Source organism: Sapajus apella, unplaced genomic scaffold, assembly GCF_009761245.1.
Source record: "Sapajus apella isolate SASKATOON/1434 unplaced genomic scaffold, GSC_monkey_1.0 scaffold7, whole genome shotgun sequence".
Taxonomy (NCBI): domain Eukaryota; kingdom Metazoa; phylum Chordata; class Mammalia; order Primates; family Cebidae; genus Sapajus; species Sapajus apella.
The window spans coordinates 47,872,802-47,895,727 of record NW_022436947.1 but is presented as its reverse complement, the minus strand read 5'-3'; the positions used below and the strand labels follow the sequence as shown (position 1 = coordinate 47,895,727).

The following is a 22,926-nucleotide window of genomic DNA, read 5'->3' as shown; positions in this document are numbered from 1 at the left end:
GCAGTGAACTGAGATCGTGCCACTGCACTCCAGCCTGGGCAACAGAGGGAGGCGTTATATAAAAAAAAAAAAAAAAAAAAAAAAAAAAAGAAGAAAGACATTTTGCATTGCCAGCAAGGTGATGGCCATGCTGTTGGTCTGGAGATCCACACTTTGAGCACAAGTCACTGGAGAATCTTAACACTGACTTCTGCATATACTATCATCTTTTAAATATTCTTCTATCCCACATGGCTGAGGGAGACCTTCAGACCTTAGAGGCTAGGTGCTACTTGGTCCCTCCTACTGGCTGGGGGTGAAGAGCTTGATGCAACTATAAATCCATCCATAATCCAGACTGAGCCAATTGAAACTCCTTGTGAGAATCTGAACTGAGAAATAGAGACTGGGCCTGCCAAGAAGTGGTGGACACTGGAGCTGTAAGGTCCATTGTCCTTGAGCTTAGCACCAAAACAAACTAAAGGCATATGCAAGTTGAAGTTTTGGGAAAGTAGTGATCATGAGGAAGCAGAGGAAGCTGGTTTTCAGGAAAACAGTTGGAGCTGAGGCATAGAATCTTGATGAGACAAGAATAAGCAGCTCTAGAGTGTGAAGATCATGATACCTTATGCAACCATCCACCTTAAACATAACTTCCACAGATATCTGGACTCCCTGGACTGGCTTTTTGCCTCTCCTTCTCGCCTTGGCTAACTCACACTCTCCTTTTGGGTCTTTATTTAGAAGACTTCCTGGGGAAAACTTTTCCTGCCACCTGAAACTACTGGGTATCCTCCCATGTATCCCCATCATACCCCATCATGTCCAGTTCACAGCCCTTGTCACCATTTATGACAGCCACCATTTGGATACTTACCATTTGTTGGTGCCTTATATATTCTTTATTAAATACATTTTTTAAAAAACAGTTGAACTATAGATACTATAGTTCCACTTATTATGATATTCACTTTTTACATTTGAAGGAGCTCAAGAGAGGTTGTTAGATAACTTGTCTAAGATCACATAGCTTGTCGCTGGTGGCGTCAGGGTTTTAGGGCAGAAACGATTAACCTCAAAGCTTGTGCTCATAGCCATCATATCTCTTTTCTTTAGATTGTAATTATGTATCTCTGTTTTCCACTCCAGCTTCAAGATTATGACTATGCCTGTGTCTTCATCACTATATTACCATGTCTGGTAGTTGTCTGGTACATAGCAGATTCTCAAAAGTATTTTGTTGAACGTGGCTGAATGTGAGTGAATAAAGTTATTTGTACAACCAGTCAATCTTCTAAGATAACTGGGTGCAGGATTATGTAGCATTGCTGTTTAATCAGGATGTCCTGAACAAACAAACATGATTGTAAAATACGTAACTTGTAGATCAGATATGCACCATACTAATTCTGCTCCGTGTTGCAAATTCCAGATCTATGTATCTACGTGGTTTTTAGACCATCCCTTGTCGTAAACTGCTGGGTAGACGCCTGGAATCATGGCTTGGATTCTAAATGTCGTGTGGGTACAACTTCCAACCCAGACCCTCCCTGCACACAAACATTTTCAGAACTCTCTTCAATCTAGGTGCTATATAGTGTCCTGAGAATCCACCGTAGCTGTATTTTTTTCCCAATATTTATACATGATTCGAAATGTAGAGTGACGTTGTTACTTTTCATGACCTGTTCACTTGCAGTTGTCTGTGCCCTAAAGCCTGGAAGAGGAGATTGGTACGGGAAGCACTGGCTCCATTGCTGCAAACTTGCTTAGTCAGCACCATCACTGGCGGCATGAGTGGACAAGTCAAATAAGTATCTAGCACTACTGCCTCCTGACTGTTTCTGTAAACAACATAAGATCCCTGCCACAGAACAAATCAAGGCAAACATGCAAACAACCCTAAACCAAAATTACCAGTGACTGCCATTCTGTCCTCGTTAAGCGAAGACTGAGGGAGTTAAAGCAGGTCGATTGTTTTTAAAATGCTTTCAGCCAGGTGTAAGGCTATCTGCAGAAATGTGCTTTGCCCACGTGGATCGCATGGACGCTAATTACTAAGAAGCTGAGAAACGTGTAGCCGCGGAGATTGGCCGCTTCACGGGGAATAAGCTGGCACCTCTAGAAATAAAGCTCCGCAGCCAATGTGGCGCCTCGGCCCGCGGGATTGGTGGCCTCGGTTATGACGTTACCTGGGCTGGGCGGGCCGGGCCGGCTGTAGACGGAGGCCGCGGGCCGAGTCTGGGGAGCTGAGAAGCAGCGGAGAAGGGATCTGCAGCGCTGCGCCGGGACCGCGCGCCCGCCCTCGGCCAGCGAGGAAGGTCTACTCCCACTCATCTGGCCCGCGTCCCCCGGCCGCGGCACCGGATTCCGGCGTGGGTGTGCACCCAGGGCCCTCGCTGCCCGGCGCGGCCAGGGCTCCCCAGTGTGCGGGCTCCAAGGGGATGCCCAGGTTAGGCGGGCGCGGGGCCAATCTGGGCAGGGCCGAGGCGGGATTCTCCCTCTAGCTGTGCCCAGGCCGTACTCCTGCTGCTGTTCCGGCAGGGAGCGCGGCGAGAGCAGGAGGTGCGGGAGGTTTGGCGAGCACACCGGCCCTGGGTAGCTGCAGCACAGGAGACGGATCCAAGTTGCTTGGCTCGGCCCAGGCAGCGACCTGAACCCGCCGCGCCGCGGGAGGGGTGTGCAGAGCGCTGGGCTGTGCCTCGGCAATTTCACTTCTCCCGCCGCTGGGGAACGGAGCGGGGGAGGCGCAGAGGGCTAGGAGAGGGGTTCGTAATGCGTTCTTCCAAGAAAACTTTTTCTCCCTTGAACGTGAAGGAATACGTGCTCACTGTAGAAAACTGGGAAAACATGGGAAAGTACTGTGTAAAAAATGGGGGGGAGGGGGGGCCGAGGCGTGGGAGTCACTCCGGGGCGGGGGCACAGCCATTCGCTGTGCTAACCGCAGCGGGGTTCGAGCGGCGGGCGGTGCTGCCCCAGGGGCCGGGGGGGGGGGGGGCGCGGAGAGCCGCGCGGCGCCGAGGGCTGAGATTTGAGGAAGTGGGAGCTGCCTGGGCGGGGGCGTCCCGCCGAGAGTCCGCCACGCAGCGTTTGTTTCCTTTCACTTCCTGCGGCAGCTGCTCTAGATGAGGAGGTGCGCGTGGCCCGGGCAGAGCGGCCGGATTCTCCGGGTGTGAGCGCCCACCCACCGCCAGCGCCAGTGCTTCCTTGACCGCTCAGGTTCGGCTATGCGGGAGCCGTGAGGAGGAGGCTTGCAGTGGTGGACCTGAGAGCTCGGGACGTCATGCTGGCTTGCTTTTAAGTGGCTTGGGGAAAGTGAAGAAACCCCAAAATGGAGGACTTCGCTACCAGGACCTACGGCACCAGTGGCCTGGACAACAGACCTCTATTCGGGGAGACGTCCGCCAAGGTGAGTGCGGACTGTGGCTCCAGGAGCGGATGGGGGGTGTGTCTGCCGCCCGCCCTCCCGTCGAGTCCCGGCTGGGTCCTTCTGCGGCTCCCAAAAGCACTTTTAGGGAGGAAGCTGGTTCTGCAATCCCGCTTCCCTCTCAGGATGTTTGCCCGGCCACTTGTCGCCTGCTTTGGGACATGGTTGGCCAAGAGCCTTGAAGGCTGAAGAAAAGTTCAGAAAGTTCTGGGTGATTGGAAGCCCTTCTGGGGAGTGCGGAAGCCTCTCTGGAGGGGAGGTTGATTTAGTAGTTGCACAGCTGCACCTTCAGCAGGAGTACTGACTCTCCAAAGTCTTCAGGTGTGCGCCCACAGCTTCCTAAGAGAGCCGAAAAGGCTGCTTCTGATTCTTGTTTACAGAACTCTTAAGGGTTCGCTGCTGAGCAGTGAAGCAGCAAGCAAGGAAAGAGGGGAGAGGCTTGAGGTGAGGGGCTCTAGAATGATAGCTTCTATTCCAGGAAGTGATCAAAGGGTCCCTGAACCCAAGCAAGCAATCGTACATTATTCTAGACTTTAAAAAGCATAACATCTTTTAAAAAGGATTAATTATGTGATGTGCTGGGCCAACAATTGAGGAGAGATGTTTTTCTATCGTCAGCATTAACTTTCTGAGTACTTTGGGCAACATACGCCTAGTTTATTTTTTCACCTGGAAAGTGGCATTGGTTGACTGGTCCCAGTGCAGTGTTGTTGCCAACTGATCACAGCCAGTTACAGATTTCTTTGTTCCTTCTCCAATCCCCCTGCTTCATTTGACTGGCCTAAAAGAAAAAAAAAGTGGTATTGGTGATCTTGGACTTCTGATAAACTGCTTTCAGCTCTCGAAAGGTAATGCGCTTGTAAGAGTCCAGAGCTTCTGGGATTTCTTAGTTTTGGCGGGAGCCCTCCAGCAGACAGAATAGGGAACTGGTACACCTAGCAGTCTGGATGATAGCCCTGAATTTGGAAGCTGTGAGGCTGCCAAAGGACTACTTTATTTTTTAAACTCCACGTGGATTTTACTTTCTCTTTTCAATCAAAATGTTTTAATATGGAAAGCATTTTAAATTCTATCTCTAGGAAGATGCACCTTGTTCATCTTGTGGCTTTGTGTAATCCCAGCCCACAGTGCTCCTGGTTTGAGATGCATACCTCCTCCAGTAGATGTTCCATCTTATGCAAACGTTATTGAGCATTATATATTTAGCCCTGGGGAGCCAATGAACCCTGTCAGATGGGAAAAAAATGTAGACAAATGTGATGTGGTTGGATCTGTGCTATGACAGGGACATGTTGGGGTGGAGACAAGAACTGGTTGCTTTTGTATGGGAAATTTGTCCATCTGTCCCAAGAGCTAAGAGAGGGCCTCTGCAACATATTTCAGCACATAGATTGGGGGTCTGGGTGATCCAGACCCCTCACCTTTTTTCACCCATTGCTCTTGTAATTATAGATGACTTTGGTAGTGGACTCATCCGTTTATGCAGACACTTAGAAATATTGATGTTTTTCAAATTAGTTTGGGACAAAACATCCAATTACTTAAGTTTCCTATTGCCCATGATCCAATTGAAACCCATCCAAGAACTTTGCTATTCCAGATGAATCTTTTGTTGCATATTTACTTACTATAAGAATATATCACACTGCGATTATTTAGGAAACTTTAGGGCAATGTAATCATAGCTTCAGCTATTCAGAGAAAAAAGTTAATACATATTAATTCCTGATCTCTCAATATTTCTCCCTTTAGCTCTGTCTGTGAAGTGAACAGGGTGATTGGACATAGAGAAATTCCACGGAATGGAGAAGGGAGAGAGACCCTTAGTCTGAGGGTGGGAGAAGACATGTATACAAATGGAGATGCTTCGTTGGAGAGAAGAGAGGCATCCATATGTGTTCATAGCAAATGAAGATTTGAGGGCCTGGAGGGTGAGGCCCAGGAATGGCCTCAATAGTGAAAGGATAGGACGTGTTACAGTGGAGCCATTTCCACAGAGGACAGCAACTGCTAGAGCAGGGTCCTGGGGACACTGAGAAACCCATCACTTGCCCTTGTGTGTGAATGTATCCAGCTTGCTGTTTTACATGCCAGGAAACAACACAATAGCCACTTGACAGTGGAAACTTGCTGTTAGTGAACTACCAGTTCTGAGAAAATCGAGAAAGCGTAAAGCCCAGTTCCTGTCCTAGTCTGACAGGTGGTTTCCTGTGCATTTTGTAATCTTACTTGCTTTATGAGAACTGATATAAATAGCCTCTCAACTTTAGGTGCAAACTCTAACTTTAAGACAAGGAGAACTGAAGCTCAGAGAGCGGAGAAGAGTGCATTTGTGTTTCCTTGGTGCCAGGCAACATGGTGGGCATTCAGCTTTCCCCTGTTTGATCATCAACTTCCTTTGTGAGATGGGTGTTCTTATTTCTGTTATACAACAAAGGAAGTGGAAGAACCCTCAGAGGGAGTTACTTGTTCAGTCATAAAAGTAGTTTCCTCTGGTAATGTTTCACCAACTTCCTTTCATGAGTTGAATAGTGAGGTCAGTATAACTTAATTATGACAGTTTTTGCTTCTCAAAGGACTCCAGACATCTGCATAACCTGTTGCCCTTTCACAGAACGTAGGAGTTAAAGTGGTTTACTTCAAGTTGTGAGGTGACTGAGAGATAATGAAATCTATTATAGAACAGTGAATATTAATATATAACCAAGTTGGCCTTGAGCAGCATCCTCTTGGGGAAGCCCCTCAGGGAACGGTTGTCTTTATCTGTGCTGGGTGCACATAGTGATTTCAGTTACTGAAATCCCAGATTCAGTCTTCAGCATGAAAATTGTTCATTCTAAGTGTATTCCTATCTAGGAATAGCTTTACAGGTGTAGTCATAGAAAGGCAAAGTGAAACAGTTTTCTATTTTTCCATAAATATCTATAGGATTTTTTTTCTTTGAGGCAGGGACTCACTTCGTCACTCAGATTGTAGTGCAGTGGCACGACCACCGCTAACTGCAGTCTCTACCTCCTAGGCTCAAGTGACCCTCCCACTTCAGCCTCCTGAGTAGCAGAGACTATGGACGCTTTCTACCAAGCCCGGCTAACTTTTTAATTTGTTGTAGAGATGGGGCTTCCTATATTGCTCAGGCTGGTCTCAAACTCATGCCCTCAAGCTGGTCTCAAACATCGGCCTCTAAAGTGCTGGGATTATAGGCATGAACCATTGTGCCTGTCCTAGGGATTATTGACAGAAAAGGAAAGGGGTTCATTTTTGTAGGAAACATAGACTTCATTCCTTGAAACCTATGAAATTTTTATGTTGTTAGGTTGGCTGTCTTATGAATCCTAGTTTGAATGCCCAGATGATTTTTACATCTTTTTTAAACCATTCCCCAGTATTGTGCTATAGTACTTCCCTTTCAAGTTAGAAATATGGCACAGATACCAAGATGGTAAGAAATATCTGAAGTTTCCAAGTCTGTGTTGTGGCTTAGCATTTTCTGAAAAAGAGTGCTAGAAATAGGATATGAGCAGCCATATATGCAGTTTATATTTCTTATAGCCATATAAAAAAGTATAAAGAAACAAGTGAAGTACTAATAACTTTAACCCCATATTTCCAAAATGTTAATACTATCATTTCAACATACAATCCATACTAAAAAAAATTTTAGCTGGGCATGGTGGCTCATGCCTGTAATCACGCACTTTGAGAGGCTGAGGTGGGAGAATCACTTGAGCCCAGGATTTTGAGACCAACTTGGGCAACACAGGAGATCCTGTCAGTACAGGAAAAAAAAAATAGCTGGGCATGGTGGAACACACTTGTGGTCCCAGCTGCAGACTCGTTCCACTGTGCTCCAGCCTGAGTGACAGAACAACACTGTCTCAAGAAACTGAGATATTTCTACGATTTTTTTTGTACTAAGCCTTTGAAATCCAGTATGTGTTTTACACTAACAGCCCATCTGAATTCACACTAGCCATGCTTCAGATGCTCAGCAACTACGTATGGCTAATACAGGCTGATGTCCCAAATCCAAAGTATGAAATGTTCTAAAATCCAAAACTTTTTGAGCACTGTCTTGATGTTACAAGTGGGAATTTCCACGCAAAAGTACTTAACACAAAATTTGTTTCATGCACAGAAATTTTTAAAATACTGTATAAAATTTGCCTTTCAGGCTATGTATCCAAGATATATGTGAAACCAATTTTGTGCTTAGACTGGTGTCCCACCCCAAGGTCTCAAGTATATATAAATATTCCAAAGCCTGAAGACAACCTGAAATCAAACACTTCTGGGCCCAAGCATTTTAGATAAAGGACCCAGCCATTTCAGACAGCTTAGTTATATAAAGCAGCTGAAGTGTTAGTCATGGTGCTTCCATAGCCGCATTTATGAAACATTTTTCTTTATTGTGGGACTCCTGGAAGGTTTAATATGCCAGTTTTCATTGTAACCCTAGTTGGTGAGGGTGGGTAGGTAGCACTTCCTAAACTGTTTAGGTGGTGTGGCCTTTTCAGCCCTAGCACAGTCCCTTACCCAGTTCTTACCTCCGGCTTCCTAGGAGCGTTCACTAAACAAGTTTCTACAGAAACTTTGGGAAACATGGTTCAATGAATTTCCTTCCTCTGCTTTTCCCTCCCTTCCTGTCCCCTAGTGTGAAGGAAAACCTGGAAATAGTCTCCCCTCTTCTGCCCACAACTACCTTTAAAAGTTTGCTTTAGTATAACACACGGCTTGGGCAGTCTTTCCCACTGTCTATGTTAGAAGGGCACTAAATTACTCTCTGGGCTCCTGAGTCAGTCTTGATCTCGACTTGTTAGCTGACTGTGGAATCATCTGAAATCAGTTTCAGTTCATCTAGACTGGTAAACCTAGAAGGGGAAGGAGAGAATGGTTTTCTCAGTGGAGAAAGCAAAGCAGCATCCCATAGCTAGGGCAAATGGGAAAAGGATGAATGAACACTCTCCACGTGGTGCAATGTAGGGCAAACCAGTGTCTAGATCAGCCTACTCTGATTGCTCACTGATCACAAAATAAGTGATTCATCCTTTGAGAAGGGTGGTGACCAAGCTCTTGCCCCTTTATTCTTTCTTGGATGTGATATATGAAGTCCGTGTCTTGGAGAGAGGGTACATATACTGAATTCCCCAGTAGATACCATAGTAGGGAGACCCTCTGTGAAGGAGGCAAGTTAGTGGCCTCTGAGGCTCAGATCTTTGGTTCCTCAAAGACAAAAGTATCTTCATTTATCCCCCTTCCTCCAATAAAAGCAAACAAAGATGGTGAAAAGCAAGGGCTTTTTATGATTAATGTTAGTCAGGCAATTCAAACTTTTGAGGCATTTGGCCTCTGCAAATAATCACATAAGATTAGAGTTGCTACTTCATGCCATTTTTGTTGTTGTTGCTTAAATACAAGGCTCAGTAGGGATGGTGAAAAAATAATGTCTAAAAATGCAAGGAAGAAGGTAAAAAAAGAATAAAGCTATTGTAATATTGGGGTTCAGGGTGCCCTCAGCTCCCCTGAGAGGATGTTTCCCCAGATTCTTGATTGCTTGTCCTCTCAAGAATGAGAGAGGGGACCACGGCGCAGTGTGCAGTAAATGCCGGACTCAAAAGTATTTGTAGAAAAGTGATTTTATTTAAAGAGCGAGAGAAACAGGAGAAGGAGAGAGAAGGAAACAGCTAAGTCTCACACTGAGTGAGAGAATCCAGAAAGCTGGAATCCAGGAGAGAAAAAGAGCTTCCACACTGAGTGGAAGGGAATAGAGAGAGATGGAGTTTAGGTGGGGAAGACAGACTTCCACGAGAGAGCGTGGAAGGGGACCCCAGAGGGGAAATCCAGGAGAGAGAAAGACGGCTTCCACGAAGACAGTGTTCATGGAAGGGGACCCTAACATGCAGTCTGAAGAGGTGTAGAAGAAGGGGACTTTTAACCTGGGAGGAACCCCCACTTTCTCTAAGACCCCTGGCCAATGAAAGGAGTTCCTTAGAACTTCCACTGGAGTCATTGAGTTTCTTCTCACGCCTGTGAAATTCAAACATAAACAGTTAAATCTCCTGGAGGGAGAGAGATGGGAGGGGGACATGGCGCTGGGAAGTTCTTCAACTTCAAACTACGCCCCCCTGTGGACCCGGAAAGAAAACACATTCCCTCACTATGATTAAGATAGCTGGGTCTGTGCTGACAGCCCCTCTCGCTCCCTGTCTTAGAGCTACCGGTGTGCTTTTCTCTGAGAAGTGCAGGCTTTAGTGTATTTCCTCTAGACAGAGCTTCTAGGTGATCATCCAAGCACAGCTATCTCTCTCAAAGGAGGGCTAGTCACCCAAAGGGGAAACAGTTATTTCCTATCCTCTCATTCAGCTTGCCAAAACAACTTTGCCTTTTTTTTGTGCTAAAAAAGTAATTAGGAAAAATAAATGTTGTAACTTTTTTGTTAATACTCTGTAAGTTTTCTCTCTCTCACCCCTAGACCAGTGGACTCGAATCTCTGGGGGTGGGTCGCAGGCACTGGTATTTCTGGAAGGTCCTCAGGGGATGCTGGTGCATAGGAAGGGTTGAGATGCCCCGGCCTTAGTCTTTCTCTGTGTAAGCCCAGTCCAGGCTAATACCTCTCCAGGGACCTCTTTCCTTTAGCTGCCTCCTTGCTCTTCACGAATGCTGCTCTCCTGTTGTGTCCTCTCTTCTCTAAATATCTGAATTCTGCTCGGTCCAATTCCTCACTTTGGAACCTTCCTTGCAATCCAGCCTCTTCTCGCTTTCTTCTGTGAGCCTGGCTGTCAAAGATGCCCCCTGGCACTTAGTCCTTGTGCTGTGAGGGACTCATGCAGATCTTGCCTCCTAACTAGAGAATAAGCTCTTCTTAAATGGCAGGTGCCATTTTCCTCATTTTTGTAGCCTTTTTAGCCCTAGGGACAACAGCTTACCAAGTTGTTGATTTTGTGTATATTAAGTTTAAAGCAAAGTGAGAATTTAAGTGTTATCAAAAAGTAACCTAAATTCTTGGGACATTCTGAACCCACAGTAGAAGGCAGGGACTGTTGTTTAGAAACCTGGATATGCTAGATCTCAAAACAGGAATCTGCGTCAATCTCTCATGCAATTACAGTCACTTTTCTCTCTCTCTTTTTTCTGTCGAGCTATATATAGCAGAGGCCAGTAGTAAATATAATATTGTATTTAAGGAAAAAAAAAAACTGAGGTGTGGTCTCAAGCTGATGGTCTACTGAATTTTCTTCTATATGTGATTTTTGCTGGTCTTTGGTAATGTCCTGGACTTACTGAATTGAGTCACTTTTTTCTTACGGTTGCTCGTAGGCTATATATGGGTATAGTGACCATATTTTCTGAGCTCCTGAAGGAACATGTGGGTGGATAACCTTCGTGTCCCTGTGAGAACAGTAGAATGCATTTGTAATTGGGGCTGCTGTATAAATTGAGGCCAAGGTGTGGGGCCAGCTCAGCTCTCTGTCAGCTCTGAGGAGCTTGATCTCTCATTGGTAAGATTCCCTTTTAGACATGGTATAAATAGTGCAAATACCATATTACCTGCCATTTACTGACCCTCTACTGAATGTCAGTTACTCTGTTGTAGCGGCTTTATGTGTATTCTCTTCTAATCCTCCATCACAACCCCACCATGTTAGACCATTGTACAAATATGAAAACTAAGGCTTGAAAGTTGTAACTTGACTACAGTTCCACATATAGCCATGGAAGTCATGTGTTTGGGAGAGAATTGAGTGTGAAAGTTGTAAAGGGTAGGTGTGCCTGAATTCTCATAAATGCTTCCTTGTGCACCACCTCTGCTCTTGGCACTGTTCAAAGTCCGGCATTGCTCTGGGAAGTCTCAGAACAGTAGTACCTGTGAGTGGTAATTTACTGTGTCCTAGAGTTAGCCAGTGAGACAAAAATGTCACCTTGCTTTCCACGTATGTGGCCGCTGTCCCTCTGGTTGTCTCTATTGACGGTGCGAGGGGAAGCTCCTGTACAGGGAGAGCCATGCTGTTCTGAGGGACCCATATTAAATCCCTGGATACAGGGCCTGAGGTTTCTTGATTCAACTGGGCTCAAAATAAACCTTCTCCCACATTTTGCATCCTCTCAGTATGTTGTGGTTTTTTTTTGTTTGTTTGTTTTTTTGCCCCTTAGGCTTCTGGCTAGGCCACTTCCACAGGTTTTATGGTGAGAAGTTTTCCACTGTGATTTGGAAGAAGAGAAGCAAAGTCATTTCTAAGAATCAAAGTTTATTTATGGTATTAGAACCCTTAAGTTTTCTTGAGAAATGCAGAACTCTGGAGACAGAATTGCAGGATGTGGCTCAAGGGTCTGAATGACTCAGTCCAGGTAAACAGCAGTAGAAAGTAGCACCCTTTGGGCATTTCGATGCTGAATTTGTTGCCTTGCTCTTTGCCCCTCCCAGGAGAAGACAATCACTGTCTTCAGTGACCTAAGGAACATGTGGGTGGGTAGGGAGGATAAGCAGTGAGTGTAAAATGGGAATGAGATTTTTATAAAAGGAAGAACAAAGTGCCAGGAGGTTTTGTTCCCAGACCAAACCAAGAGTTGGGCTGCTATTTCTTGTGACCCAGTAATGAGATGCAGATGAACTGGGGAGGAAGAGAGTTTTTATTTCTACAACTGGTTATAGGGAGAAGGCCCAGAAATTATCACCAGACCAACTCAAAATTGAAAAGTTTTCCATAGCTTATATGCCTTCTAAGCTATGTGTCTACATGTAAGTGTATATTCATCTAAACACATAAGTGATTAACTTCTTTTAATCTATCACTAAGGTCTGAGTCCTGAAGACCTCCTTCTGGAGCCTTTGTAAGTTTACTTAATCTAAATGAGTCTAGGTGCTGGGGTGATTACCCTTATCTTATCTCCTGCTAAATCATAAAGATCTGGGGAGTTCCTTTTGACCCCAATAAACTTGGTTGTGGAGGCCTGGGGAGTTGCCTTAATCCTAGAAGCATCCTCTTAAGAATTATTTCTTTATCTTGTCATGCTTCAAGGCCCAGGAAAAGTCTAGGCAAAACTCTTGGTGGGCTCTTTGTTACAATCCAGACTTTTGTATAGGGGCACCAGCTCAATCGGCTTTTAATGTTTGACCTAGCTACTCAGTCTGTGAGACAGTTGAAATGGAGGCCTGCATTAGTGAGACCTGGCCTGCCACAGTATGGAGGAAGGGGTAATGCTGTTGGGGGCATCAATCTGGAGGGTTTCTGAGTCTTGGACCTGGAAGGAGGAGTAGGATTTTTTGGCAGGCAGAAGTGACAGGGAGTCCCAAGCAGTGGGTTCTGCTTGAGTTCTAAGGGGTGGGAGCAGGAAATGGTAAGGGAACTAAGTGTTCCCTTGTGATTGGATACCCAGGACTTGGAAGGCTGGGCTGGATAAGGAGCCTGTAGTGATGTGTTGAAGATTTGAAATTTCTTCTGGAAGCTTAAGTGTGCATGTATGTATTATTCTATTCAGCTTTTTTTTTTTTTTAACACCAACTCTTTATTAACAAAATGAATTACATTTTTAATACCAAAAAAGAGTAGTTTTGCCACATGAATAAAAGGTAGAATATATAAATAATGGGTGAGGATATCTGTATCCTTCTGTATAAGGCCAGTAAGAAAATCCCAACAATTAAGACTAATTTTTCAATGGTTCGTTAATCACAAAACAATTAAACAACTATGTAAAAATTAAGACTATCTGCATATTGGAAGTACATTTCAGTTCACATATGCATTCAACACATTTTAAAGTGGATAGAAAAAATTTTATTAACTGGCTGAGGAAAAAAACCTACATATTAAACTTACATATTCTTGCTTAAGGAGTACTAATATTCTTGCTTAAGGAGTACTCACCTCAGTGTTTCTTTGCAGAAGCAGTGGAAATCCTTGATTCAATTATTAACAAAGTGCATACTGCATCCCGGAAAATGTACTAGGTGCTGTATAACATATCTTTTCTGGGGCATAGGTACTGCAGGGAAGATAGAAAAGCATTAAACAAATGCTTGTTCCTCTGTTCCAGCTTTAGTCACGCTGGCCTCATTTTTGTTCTTCCAACTTGTCTTAGTCTGTGCTGCTATAACAAAATACCACAGATTGGGTAATTTATAAAGAACAGAAATTTATTTTCTCACAGCTTTGAAGGCTGGAAGTCAAGATCAAGGCATCAGCAGGTTTGGCATCTGGTGAGGGCTGTTGTGCTTCCAAGATAGCGTCTTGTTGCTGTGTCCTCTGGAGGTGAGGAATGATGTGTCCTCACATGGTTGAAGGGGATGAGATGACAGGAGAGCACTCCCTTCGCCCCCAAGCTCTTTTATAAGGGTGTTAATTCTATCTATGAGGGCAGAACGCTGATGACTTAATTCCCTCCCAAAGTTCACACTTCTTAATACTTTGCTTTGGGGATTAAATTTCAACATGAATTTTGGAGGGCCACCATTATTCAAAGCATAGTACAATTCATTAAGGTTATTCCTGCTTCAGGGCATTTGCACTTGCTGCACTGTCCTGTCAACAGTAACTTTCTCTCCCAGATTGTCTGGGAGAGACATGTCTCATTCCTTTTTCTTACAAAGGCCCTTGCTTAGAAGTTACATTCTCGGGGGTTTCCTTGACCTTGCTTTTTTAAAACAGCCTCCTCTACCCCCTGTCTTCACCCTGGCCACTGTTAATCTACCCAGTTTTATTTTTTCCTACCACTTAGCATGCAGAAAGAGTAGAGAATGAATGTTTATGCTGAAGTGTGACCAGGATGGGAGGAAGGCTTTTCTCATGTTGAAAGAATGAGAATCTCATGATTCCCTCATGAAGGAGAGATTCAACATAGGGGTAAGAATACAGATAATAAATGGAGCCAGGGCAAGGGCACAGGATTGGCAGAGAATTAGGTCACTTTTTTTTGTCCTTTTCAGGCTGGAAGGGAGATTAGAGAAGAGGAACATTTCTCTCCTTAGCATCTTGTTTTGTAGGATATTGATATGGCTTGGCTCTGTGTCCCTACACAAATCTCATGTTGAATTGTAATCCCCACGTATTGAAGGAGGGGCCTGCTGGGAGGTGATTGGATCATGGGGGCAGTTAGGACCATAGTTCTCATGGCATCCGATGGGTTAAATGTGTGGCAGCTCACCACTCGCTTGCTCTCCCCTGCCACCATGTGCCTTGTGTCCCCTTCACTTTCCACCATGTTTTTAAGTTTCCTCAGGCCTCCCCAGTCATGTGAAATTGAGAGGCAATTAAACCTCTTTTCTTTGTAAATTACCCAGTCTCAGGTAATTCTTATTTATAGCAGTGTGAGAGTAGACTAATACAGAGAATTGGTTCCAGGAGTGGGATACTGCTTTAAGGATACCTGAAAATGTGGAAGCAGCTTTGGAACTGAGTAACAGGCAGAGGTTGGAACAGTTTGGAGGGCTTATAAGAAGACAGGAAGATGTGGGAAAATTTTGAACTTCTAGAGACTTGCTGAACGGTTTTGACCAAAATGCTGATAGTGATATGGACAGTGAAGTCCAGGCTGAGGTGGTCTCAGGTAGAGATAAGGAACTTATTGGGAAATGGAATAAAGGTCACTCTTGCTATACTTTAGCAAAGAGACTGGTGGCATTTTCCCCCTTTCCTAGAGACCTATGGAACTTTGAACTTGAGATAGGTGATTTAGGGTATTGGCTGGAAGAAATTTCTAAGCAGCAAAACATTCAAGATGGGGCCTGGCTACTCCTTACAGTGTGCAGTCATATGTGTTCACAGATAGATGATCAGAAATTGGAACTAGTGTTTAAAAGGGAAGCAGAGCATAAATGTTTGGGAAATTTGCAGCCTGGCCATGCAATAGAAAAGAAAAACCCATTTTCTGGGGAGAAATTCAAGCCAGCTACAGAAATTTGCTTGAGAGGAGCTGAATGTTAATATCTAAGACAATGGGGAAAATGTCTCCAGGGGGAATTTCAGAGATCTTCACAGCAGCCCCCACATTACAGGACCAGAGGCCTACAAGGGAAAAATGGTTTTGTGGGTCAGGCCTTGGGCCGTGGTGCCCTGTGTCCCAGCTGGTCCAGCTCCAGCTGTGGCTAAAAGGGCCAAGATATAGCTTGAGCTGTTGCTTCAGAGGGTGCAGGCCCCAAACCATTGTGGCTTCCATGTGGTGTTGGGTCTGTGGGTGTGCAGGAGGCAAGAGTTTGGGAGCCTCTGCCTAGATTTCAGAGGATGTATGGAAATGCCTGGATGTCCACGCAGAAGTCTGCTGCAAGGGGGAGCCCTCATGGATTGCATTGTATGCCTGGAAAAGCATCAGACACTCAGCACCAGCCTGCAAAAGCAGCTGTGGGGGCTGTACCCTGCAGAACCACAGGGGAAGAGCTGCTCAAGCCTTAGGAGCCCACTCCTTGCATTAGTGTGGCCTGGATGTGAAAAACAGAGCCGAAGGAGATTATTTTGGACCTTTAAGATTTAATGACTGCCCCGCTGAGTTTCAGACTTGCATTGGGCCTATAGCCCCTTTGTTTGGCTGATTTCTTCCTTTGGAATGGGTCTGTTTACCCAATGGCTCTACCCCCGTTGTATCTTGCAAATAACTAGTTTTTGATTTTACAGGCTCATAGGCAGAAGGGACTTGCTTGTCTCAGATGAGACTTTGGACTTGGACTTTTGAGTTCATGCTGGAATGAGTTTAAGACTTTGGGGGACTGTTTGGAAGGCATGATTGGTTTTGAAATGTGAGAAGTACATGAGGTTTTGGAGGGCCCAGGGGCAGAATGATATGGTTTGGCTGTGTCCCTACCAAAATACCATGTCAAATTGTAGTCCCCACATGTTGAGGGTCCCGGAGGGAGGTGATTGGGTCATGGGGGCAGTTTGTAATGGTTTAGCACCATCACCCTCATGCTGTCTCATGAGCAAGTTCTCATGAGATCAGGTGATTTAAATGTGTGTGGCAGTTCTCTCCTCTCATGTTCATTCTCTCTGTCTCTCTCTGTCTCTCTTTTCCTCTGTCCCCCTTTCTCTTTCCCTCTCTCTTCCACACTCTTGCACCCACTCCTGCTGCCATGTAGTACCTGGCTTGCTTCTGTAAGTTTTATTGCCGATGTAAAATGAGGAAACTGAGGCAAGTATTGAGAAAATGAGAAGCTAATTTATTTAGCTCCTGGGCGAGGTTCTGTGGTCCAGGAAGGGGCCAAAGAAGTCGTGCCCGGCTGTTTAGGTCATGGGATTTTATGGGAAGGGAAGGCGATTGATTGGCTATTGGGTAAACAAAGCAAAGGCAATTTTATTGGCTGTCAGGAAGCAGGAAGTGCCTGAAACTAGTTGCTCTTGGTAGGTGGGTGGGACTTTGGGTAAGTGGGTCTTGATTGGCTGTTGGGGAAACAAAGTGAAGGCAATCCTATTGGCTATTAAGAAGCAGGAAATGCCTGGAGCTAGTGGTTATGGGTAGGTGGGCGGGACCTTGGGTAAGCAGGCCTTCCTGGGTCATACAGAGCAGACAGCTATCGGGCAGAGTCTGATGGGCCTGCTTTTAAAAAATTTTCCTGCAGGGTTTATTAACAGTGGGCTGGGGGTTGAATGCATAATTTAGTGCTGAATGTGGGCTTGGGTCTGGCATATGGAGGCGGGTGCGGGGAAGCTGTGCGGCAAGACCAGATAACGAGCTTGGGTGATGATGCAGTTATCAGGCGCGGAGAGAGATGGATATGTCCGTTTAACCCTCTGTGAGGCAGCTGGCCTTACATTTTGACCTTTTGTATGATATAGGACGCCGATGTTTTCCGGCTACTTCGTGCTGAACAGGGGTGGAGTGGGGGGTGGGTCAGTTGGCTGGTGCCTTGGTTGTGAGTTGGATGTAGGGGTGAAGCAGCATTTGATTTACAGCTACCTTGGAAATTTCCCTTATGCAAGCTTGCAAAAACCTGAGAAAGAAAGGGGCTAGCATTAGCAAAAGACAAATTACGATAATGGGAGTGATGATAGGGGTTAGCCAGGTAAGTATGGGGGACTGCTACCAGTTAAGAGAAGAGGCTGGTACGCTTTTTTTTCTTTTTTTGGAGGTCTTTTTGAAGATGATAGAGAGTGTTGACATTTTTTTCCCCTAGACTGATTTTATTAATGTAATAACAACATTGTTTTTGGAGAAATAAGCAGGTACCTCCCTTTTTTTTTTCTGTTAACAGGTTTAGGGCCCGCTGATTTTGGAGAGTTACTTGAGCCAGTGATGTGACTTGTTGTTGGAGGGTTACTAGAGGGGTGGCTGATGCTTTAATGGCTACCCAGAGTTTGTTGTCTAGTTGAGGGGCTGAAGTGATGCTGTAACTTAGAGCACCACTCCCCACTCCTACAGCTGGTAGAGAGGAAGCTAGGGAGAGGCCGACCATTATTGGGAGGAAGATTAGTTAAGCTCTCCCGAGGTTTAGTAAGTGTATTTATGAGTTTAGGACAGGAATGGGCTGGGGAGGGACAGTGGAGCAGAAGAGGAAGCAGAGTAGCCGGGTTGAGTGGAGAAGTAGGATGGAGGCTAACTGAAGGATTTTTAATAAAGAGTAGATGAAACTTTTGTAGATGAGAGGGCCCTAGGTGAGTGAGAGATTTGTGTGAGAGAAGGTTAGTTAGTTGATGAGGTGAGAACACTGAAATCGACTGGCTGAAGGTAATTTTTAGGGGTTGCAGGCAAGGCTGCCACCCCTTGACTTTGGGGTTAAACTGGACAAATAGGCTACAGGACGATATGTGGGGTTTTAAAAGCTTGTTTTACAACCCCTGGATGGGAGAGGGGTGAAGGAGTGAGAGAATGGTGCCCCTCGAGGTTACAGGCTAAGGAAGGAGTCTGGTTGGGTCAGGAGGGCTTTTCATTAATTCCCATAAGTGACACCTGGGAAGGTATGCTAGTTCCTGAGTAGGAAGGCAATACAGAACAGGTAGCTCCTGTATTTGCCAAGAAGTAAATGGACTTACCCGCTACCTTGGGCTTGGCAAGGGTGAGAGGGGTCTCTGAGTCTGGGCCACATTAGTTGTCCAGGAGGCTGAGGAGTTTAAACGAAGGGACTGCATCCTTTGGACTGGCTTGCCCCTCACATGGAGGTGTGGGGGTGAGCCTGTAGTCCAGAACGGGCAGTCTACCTTCTAGTGTCCGATCTGTTTGCAGGTAGGGCAGGGTCCAAGGGCCGGACGTGGACAGGGGCACTGTTGGGCCCAGTGTCCCTCCTGGCTGCATTTGAAACAGGGCCTGGGCAGGACCTTTGAAGCAGTCTGGGCGGGTCTAGAGGGTCCTAAGGGACCCTCTTGGAGGGGCTTTGATAGGCCCTTTGTACCAGACGCTTGGTGAGTTGCTGGCCTTAGAGCTGCTACAAGAGCTTGGGTTTGGAGGCTTACCTGTTGCTGTAAATGGGCCTGGTGGGTGGCTTTAGCCTTTTCCTCTTGGCCATTAAACACTTTAAATGCCAGGTTTACCAGGTCTTGTATGGGAGTTTGGGGACCCTCTTCTGCCTTTTTTAGTTTTTTTCCTAATATCTGGTGCTGACTGGGAGATAAAATGGGCTGCTGGGAGGGTAGTCCCAGCCAAAGAGTTTGGATCTACTTGAGTATGAAGGACCGTAGCGTTAGTTAGTCGGTCTAGGAAAGCAGCTGGATTTTTAGTAGGACCTTGGGTTATTTCCCGCAGTTTATTATAATTAACTACTTTTTGGGCTCCATTTTCCATGCCCGCCAGGAGGCACTGTAGCATCTGGTTTCGGTGGCGGTGGCCATTTTGGCCAGTTAGATAGTCCTACTTAGGATTAGCTTCATGGACTGCCACTGCACCCACTGGCATCTGAGGATTAGTGAGATGTACCTGATCAGCGTGTGCCATGACTGCCACAAGGATGCGGTTATGCTTATCAGGAGTAAGGGTAGAGGACAGGATTACATAAGTGTCATGCTAGGTAAGGTCATATGCCTGAGTGAGATAACGAAATTCCTTGATGTAAGCAGTAGGATTGGCGGAGAATGACCCTAAGCGTTTTTCAAGGGTGGACAGATCAGTAAGGGAGAAAGGAACATGTACTCGGACCACACCCTCTGCTCCGGCCACCTCATGGAGAGGACAAAGGAGGGAGTTTTTGTTGCTGGGAGTGCTGTGTGAGTGAGTGTGAGCACTAACAGGAGAGGCTATGTTAGCACTTGGAGGAGGAGGAGCAGGAGGGGGTTGGGGGTCCAGGTATGGTGGGGGATTAGAGGGTCGAGTGGGGGGTAGGGAGAGTTCCTCAGGCAGATTGGGTTTGGAAAAAGAAGAGGAGGTTGGCGAAGGGGCCGAGGGCAGTGTGGGGACGTTTTTGGCCAGGAGTACTTGGGCAGTACTGCAGGATGAGCAGAGGCCGGGGTGGGAACGAAGATGCCAGAAAGTTTGAATATAGGGAACCTCCACCCACTTGCCGTTCTTCTGGCAAAAGTTGTCTAAATCTGTTAAAACGTTAAAGTCGAGGGTGCCCTTAGGATGCCACCTGGACTGGTTGTCTAGAGGATACTGTGGCCAAGCTACAGAGGAGAGGAAGAGTAACCTTTTCTTTTTTATAGAAAGACCCAGTCTGGGTAGATTTTGGACTAGGCATCCTAGTGGTGACTTGAAGTCTGGGCAGGATTTCTGATTACCCATATTTCATGTTTTTAGTGGCCTAAGGGTGAGAAGTGGACACGGAAAGAAATTATACTCAACACGGGCAGAAAAGCCTTTTTCCTGGAGGGGGTGGCTGAGAGAACCTACAGGCTGCAATGACAATAATGAGAAAGAAAATAAAGACGGACAGGGCTAGAGCTATTTGCCACATGGCAGAATTAGGGAAAGTGAAAGGAGTGGAACTGGGAAGTGGGGTTTTAGTGGTAGAAGAAAAGTAGAAGGAAAAAGGAGAACAGTTATCTTTAGAGGTTGGAACTCAATGAAGGTCTCCTGAAGCCAGTGGTTTGTTACCCACTGTAAAATATCTGTTACCTCAAGGGAAGCAGGCTTGAACCGCTGTATATCGGCTAGTAAGAGCCTAACAAAGCTGGCAAATCTACAGTAGAGACAAGACCACATATAAAATTGACAGACAAAGGGTGGATGCCCCCCAGGTGGGAGACCAGTCTGATGCCTTCCCGGCCACGTCCCCTAAGGAATGTTTCAGGGGCGTCTTGGCTAAGCTGTACCCGTATGACCCCCGGGCCTTGTCACCCCAGAACTGTTAGCCCTGAGGTGAATCACTGTTATGCCTTATGACGTCCCCGTGGAACCGCAGGTGGAGGCCCACACAAACCCCGTAGCCATTAAGCTGTGGGACTACACATGAACTCACTCACCCACACACACGCTCAGGAATAGAGAGAGAGAGAGAAAAAGCCAAATGCACCTGTGCGGGAGCTGGCTTGCCAAAGGACAAGTTTGAGATTGAGAGCCAGAGGTCTGATTTTAGTCCTAGGCAGAGCCCAGGCTTGTGAACAGGGTTTCTGATTACCTAAACCTTAGCCACTGCTGCAGAGATGATCAGAAGGGCCGCTTAGCGTCCTGGGCCGTCCCCCAAACACTGGAGACTATGAGAGGGCTCAGGAAGGTGGGGACGTCTCCTTCAGATTCCTGGCCCTGAGTGACCCCTTACAGGGAGAAGACAAGAGTGTAGGGACGTCTTCGCTACGCTCAGATCCTCAGAACGAGACTGGGGCCCTGGGCCCATGGTGAGAGACAAGAAGGAGTCCCTGACCCGGCCACGGTTACAAGCAGGGAGTCCACAGAGCAGGCAGTGGGAAAAGTTATGGGCAACAGAAGGTTTACCTCATGGCAGAGTGGCTCCTGGTCCGGCCTCGGGTGGAGGAGTCAGTTCCCCCCCCAGGAGGGGTCTTACAACTCCTCCCGGGTTTCGGCACCAAAATGTAAGGTTTATTGCCAATGTAAAATGAGGAAACTGAGGCAAGTATGAGAAAATGAGAAGCCAATTTATTTAGCTCCTGGGCAAGGTTCTGTGGTCCAGGAAGGGGCCAAAGAAGTTGTGCCCGGCTGTTTAGGTCATGGGGTTTTATGGGAAGGGAAGGCGATTGATTGGCTATTGGGTAAACAAAGCAAAGGCAATTTTATTGGCTGTCAGGAAGCAGGAAGTGCCTGAAACTAGTTGCTCTTGGTAGGCGGGTAGGACTTTGGGTAAGTGGGTCTTGATTGGCTGTTGGGGAAACAAAGTGAAGGCAATCCTATTGGCTATTAAGAAGCAGGAAATGCCTGGAGCTAGTGGTTATGGGTAGGTGGGCAGGACCTTGGGCCTTGATTGACTGTTGGGGAAACAAAGTGAAGGCAATTTTATTGGCTATTATGAAGCAGGAAATGCCTGGAGCTAGTGGTTATGGGTAGGTGGGCGGGACCTTGGGTAAGAGGGCCTTCCTGGGGCATACAGAGCAGACTGCTACTGGGCAGGGTCTGATGGGCCTTCTTTTAAAAAAATTTCCTGCAGGGTTTATTAACAGCGGGCTGGGGGTTAAATGCATAATTTATAGTACTGAATGTGGGCTTGGGTCTGGTATGCAGAGGTGAGTGCGGGGAAGCCATGCGGCAAGGCCAGATAATGAGCTTGGGTAATGACGCAGTTATCAGGCGTGGAGAAAGATGGATGTGTCCGTTTAACCCTCTGTGAGGCAGCCAGCCTTACAGCTTCCCCTTCACCTTCCACTGTGATTGTAAGTTTCCTGAGGCCTCCCAGCCATGTGGAACTGTCATTCAATTAAACCTCGTTTCTTTAAAAATTACCCAGTCTCAGATAGTTCTTTTTAGTAGTATGAGAATGGATTAATACAGATCTCTACTGATGTGAAAGTCTTCCAGAGTGGGACTGGGAACCTGAGGAGATCTGAAGCTTCAAACTGCTTTCCAGAGAGAAGCAGGGGCAGTCCACCTAAAGTAAGAGGTCATGGAAATACAATGAAGGCCCAGCTGAGCATAGAAAACATCAATTTGTAGTAAGCGCAGTTATTGTGTTATTTCAACAAATATTGATCATCTCCTCTGCTAGGCATTGTGGTTGGCAGAGTGATATGGCCAGTGCCATCACCCACCCATACAGTGGCACCTTTGTACAGTCAGAAGGTTATTTACACCCTGGGTAGTGGTAGCCCTCACAAACATGTGGCTTGACTTTGTCTGAATTAGAAAAAAAGTGCAGTTGCCTCTGGTTGGATGCAGGTTGATCAGGGTGCACAACTTGGAAAGTGTAACATTGGACTGAAATTCAGCCATGTAGCCATACATGGTGAGCCAAAATTCAACAGTGAACAAGGTAGACATGGTCCTTGCCTTCCCAGACCTTCCAAGGTGGAGGAAGAAACAGAGGAGTAAACTGACGTTTGTAGTTAGGACAGCTTAAAGACTTCAGAGCAAGGATTATTCTGGTGTCTAGAAGTGGTTGGGGGTCTGGGGGTGACCTGGGACTAGGTGTTCAAAGAAAGCATCAGAACAGATGAACACATCCACTAGGGAATCTTCCATGCATTGCTGAAATTGCTGACTTCATGGTCACTTATTGGTAGGGAGGC

General features: G+C 46.2%; 1 protein-coding gene and 2 long non-coding RNA genes across 4 annotated transcripts in view; 1 reads left to right on the top strand and 2 right to left on the bottom strand.

Moving 5' to 3' along the window:
• Positions 1–2,191: 2,191 nt before the first annotated feature.
• The window catches only part of TMEM243 (transmembrane protein 243), a 32,968-nt gene continuing 12,233 nt past the window's right edge, over positions 2,192–22,926 (top strand). Inside the window, exons 1-2 of one of the 2 annotated variants that reach the window (XM_032276493.1) lie at positions 2,192–2,431; positions 3,096–3,388. In XM_032276493.1, coding sequence (XP_032132384.1) covers positions 3,311–3,388 — 78 coding nt within the window. In that variant the 5' untranslated portion in view covers positions 2,192–2,431; positions 3,096–3,310. The remainder of the gene's footprint in view (positions 2,432–3,095; positions 3,389–22,926) is intronic. The other variant, XM_032276494.1, reaches the window with a different exon arrangement.
• LOC116550437 lies at positions 7,809–8,075 on the bottom strand. Its single transcript, XR_004268406.1, has 2 exons — positions 8,006–8,075; positions 7,809–7,960 (listed from the first exon to the last, which is right to left on the bottom strand). It is a non-coding gene; the product is annotated as an uncharacterized LOC116550437 (long non-coding RNA).
• LOC116550435 lies at positions 17,560–21,372 on the bottom strand. The gene is made up of 2 exons (XR_004268405.1): positions 21,185–21,372; positions 17,560–18,472 (listed from the first exon to the last, which is right to left on the bottom strand). It is a non-coding gene; the product is annotated as an uncharacterized LOC116550435 (long non-coding RNA).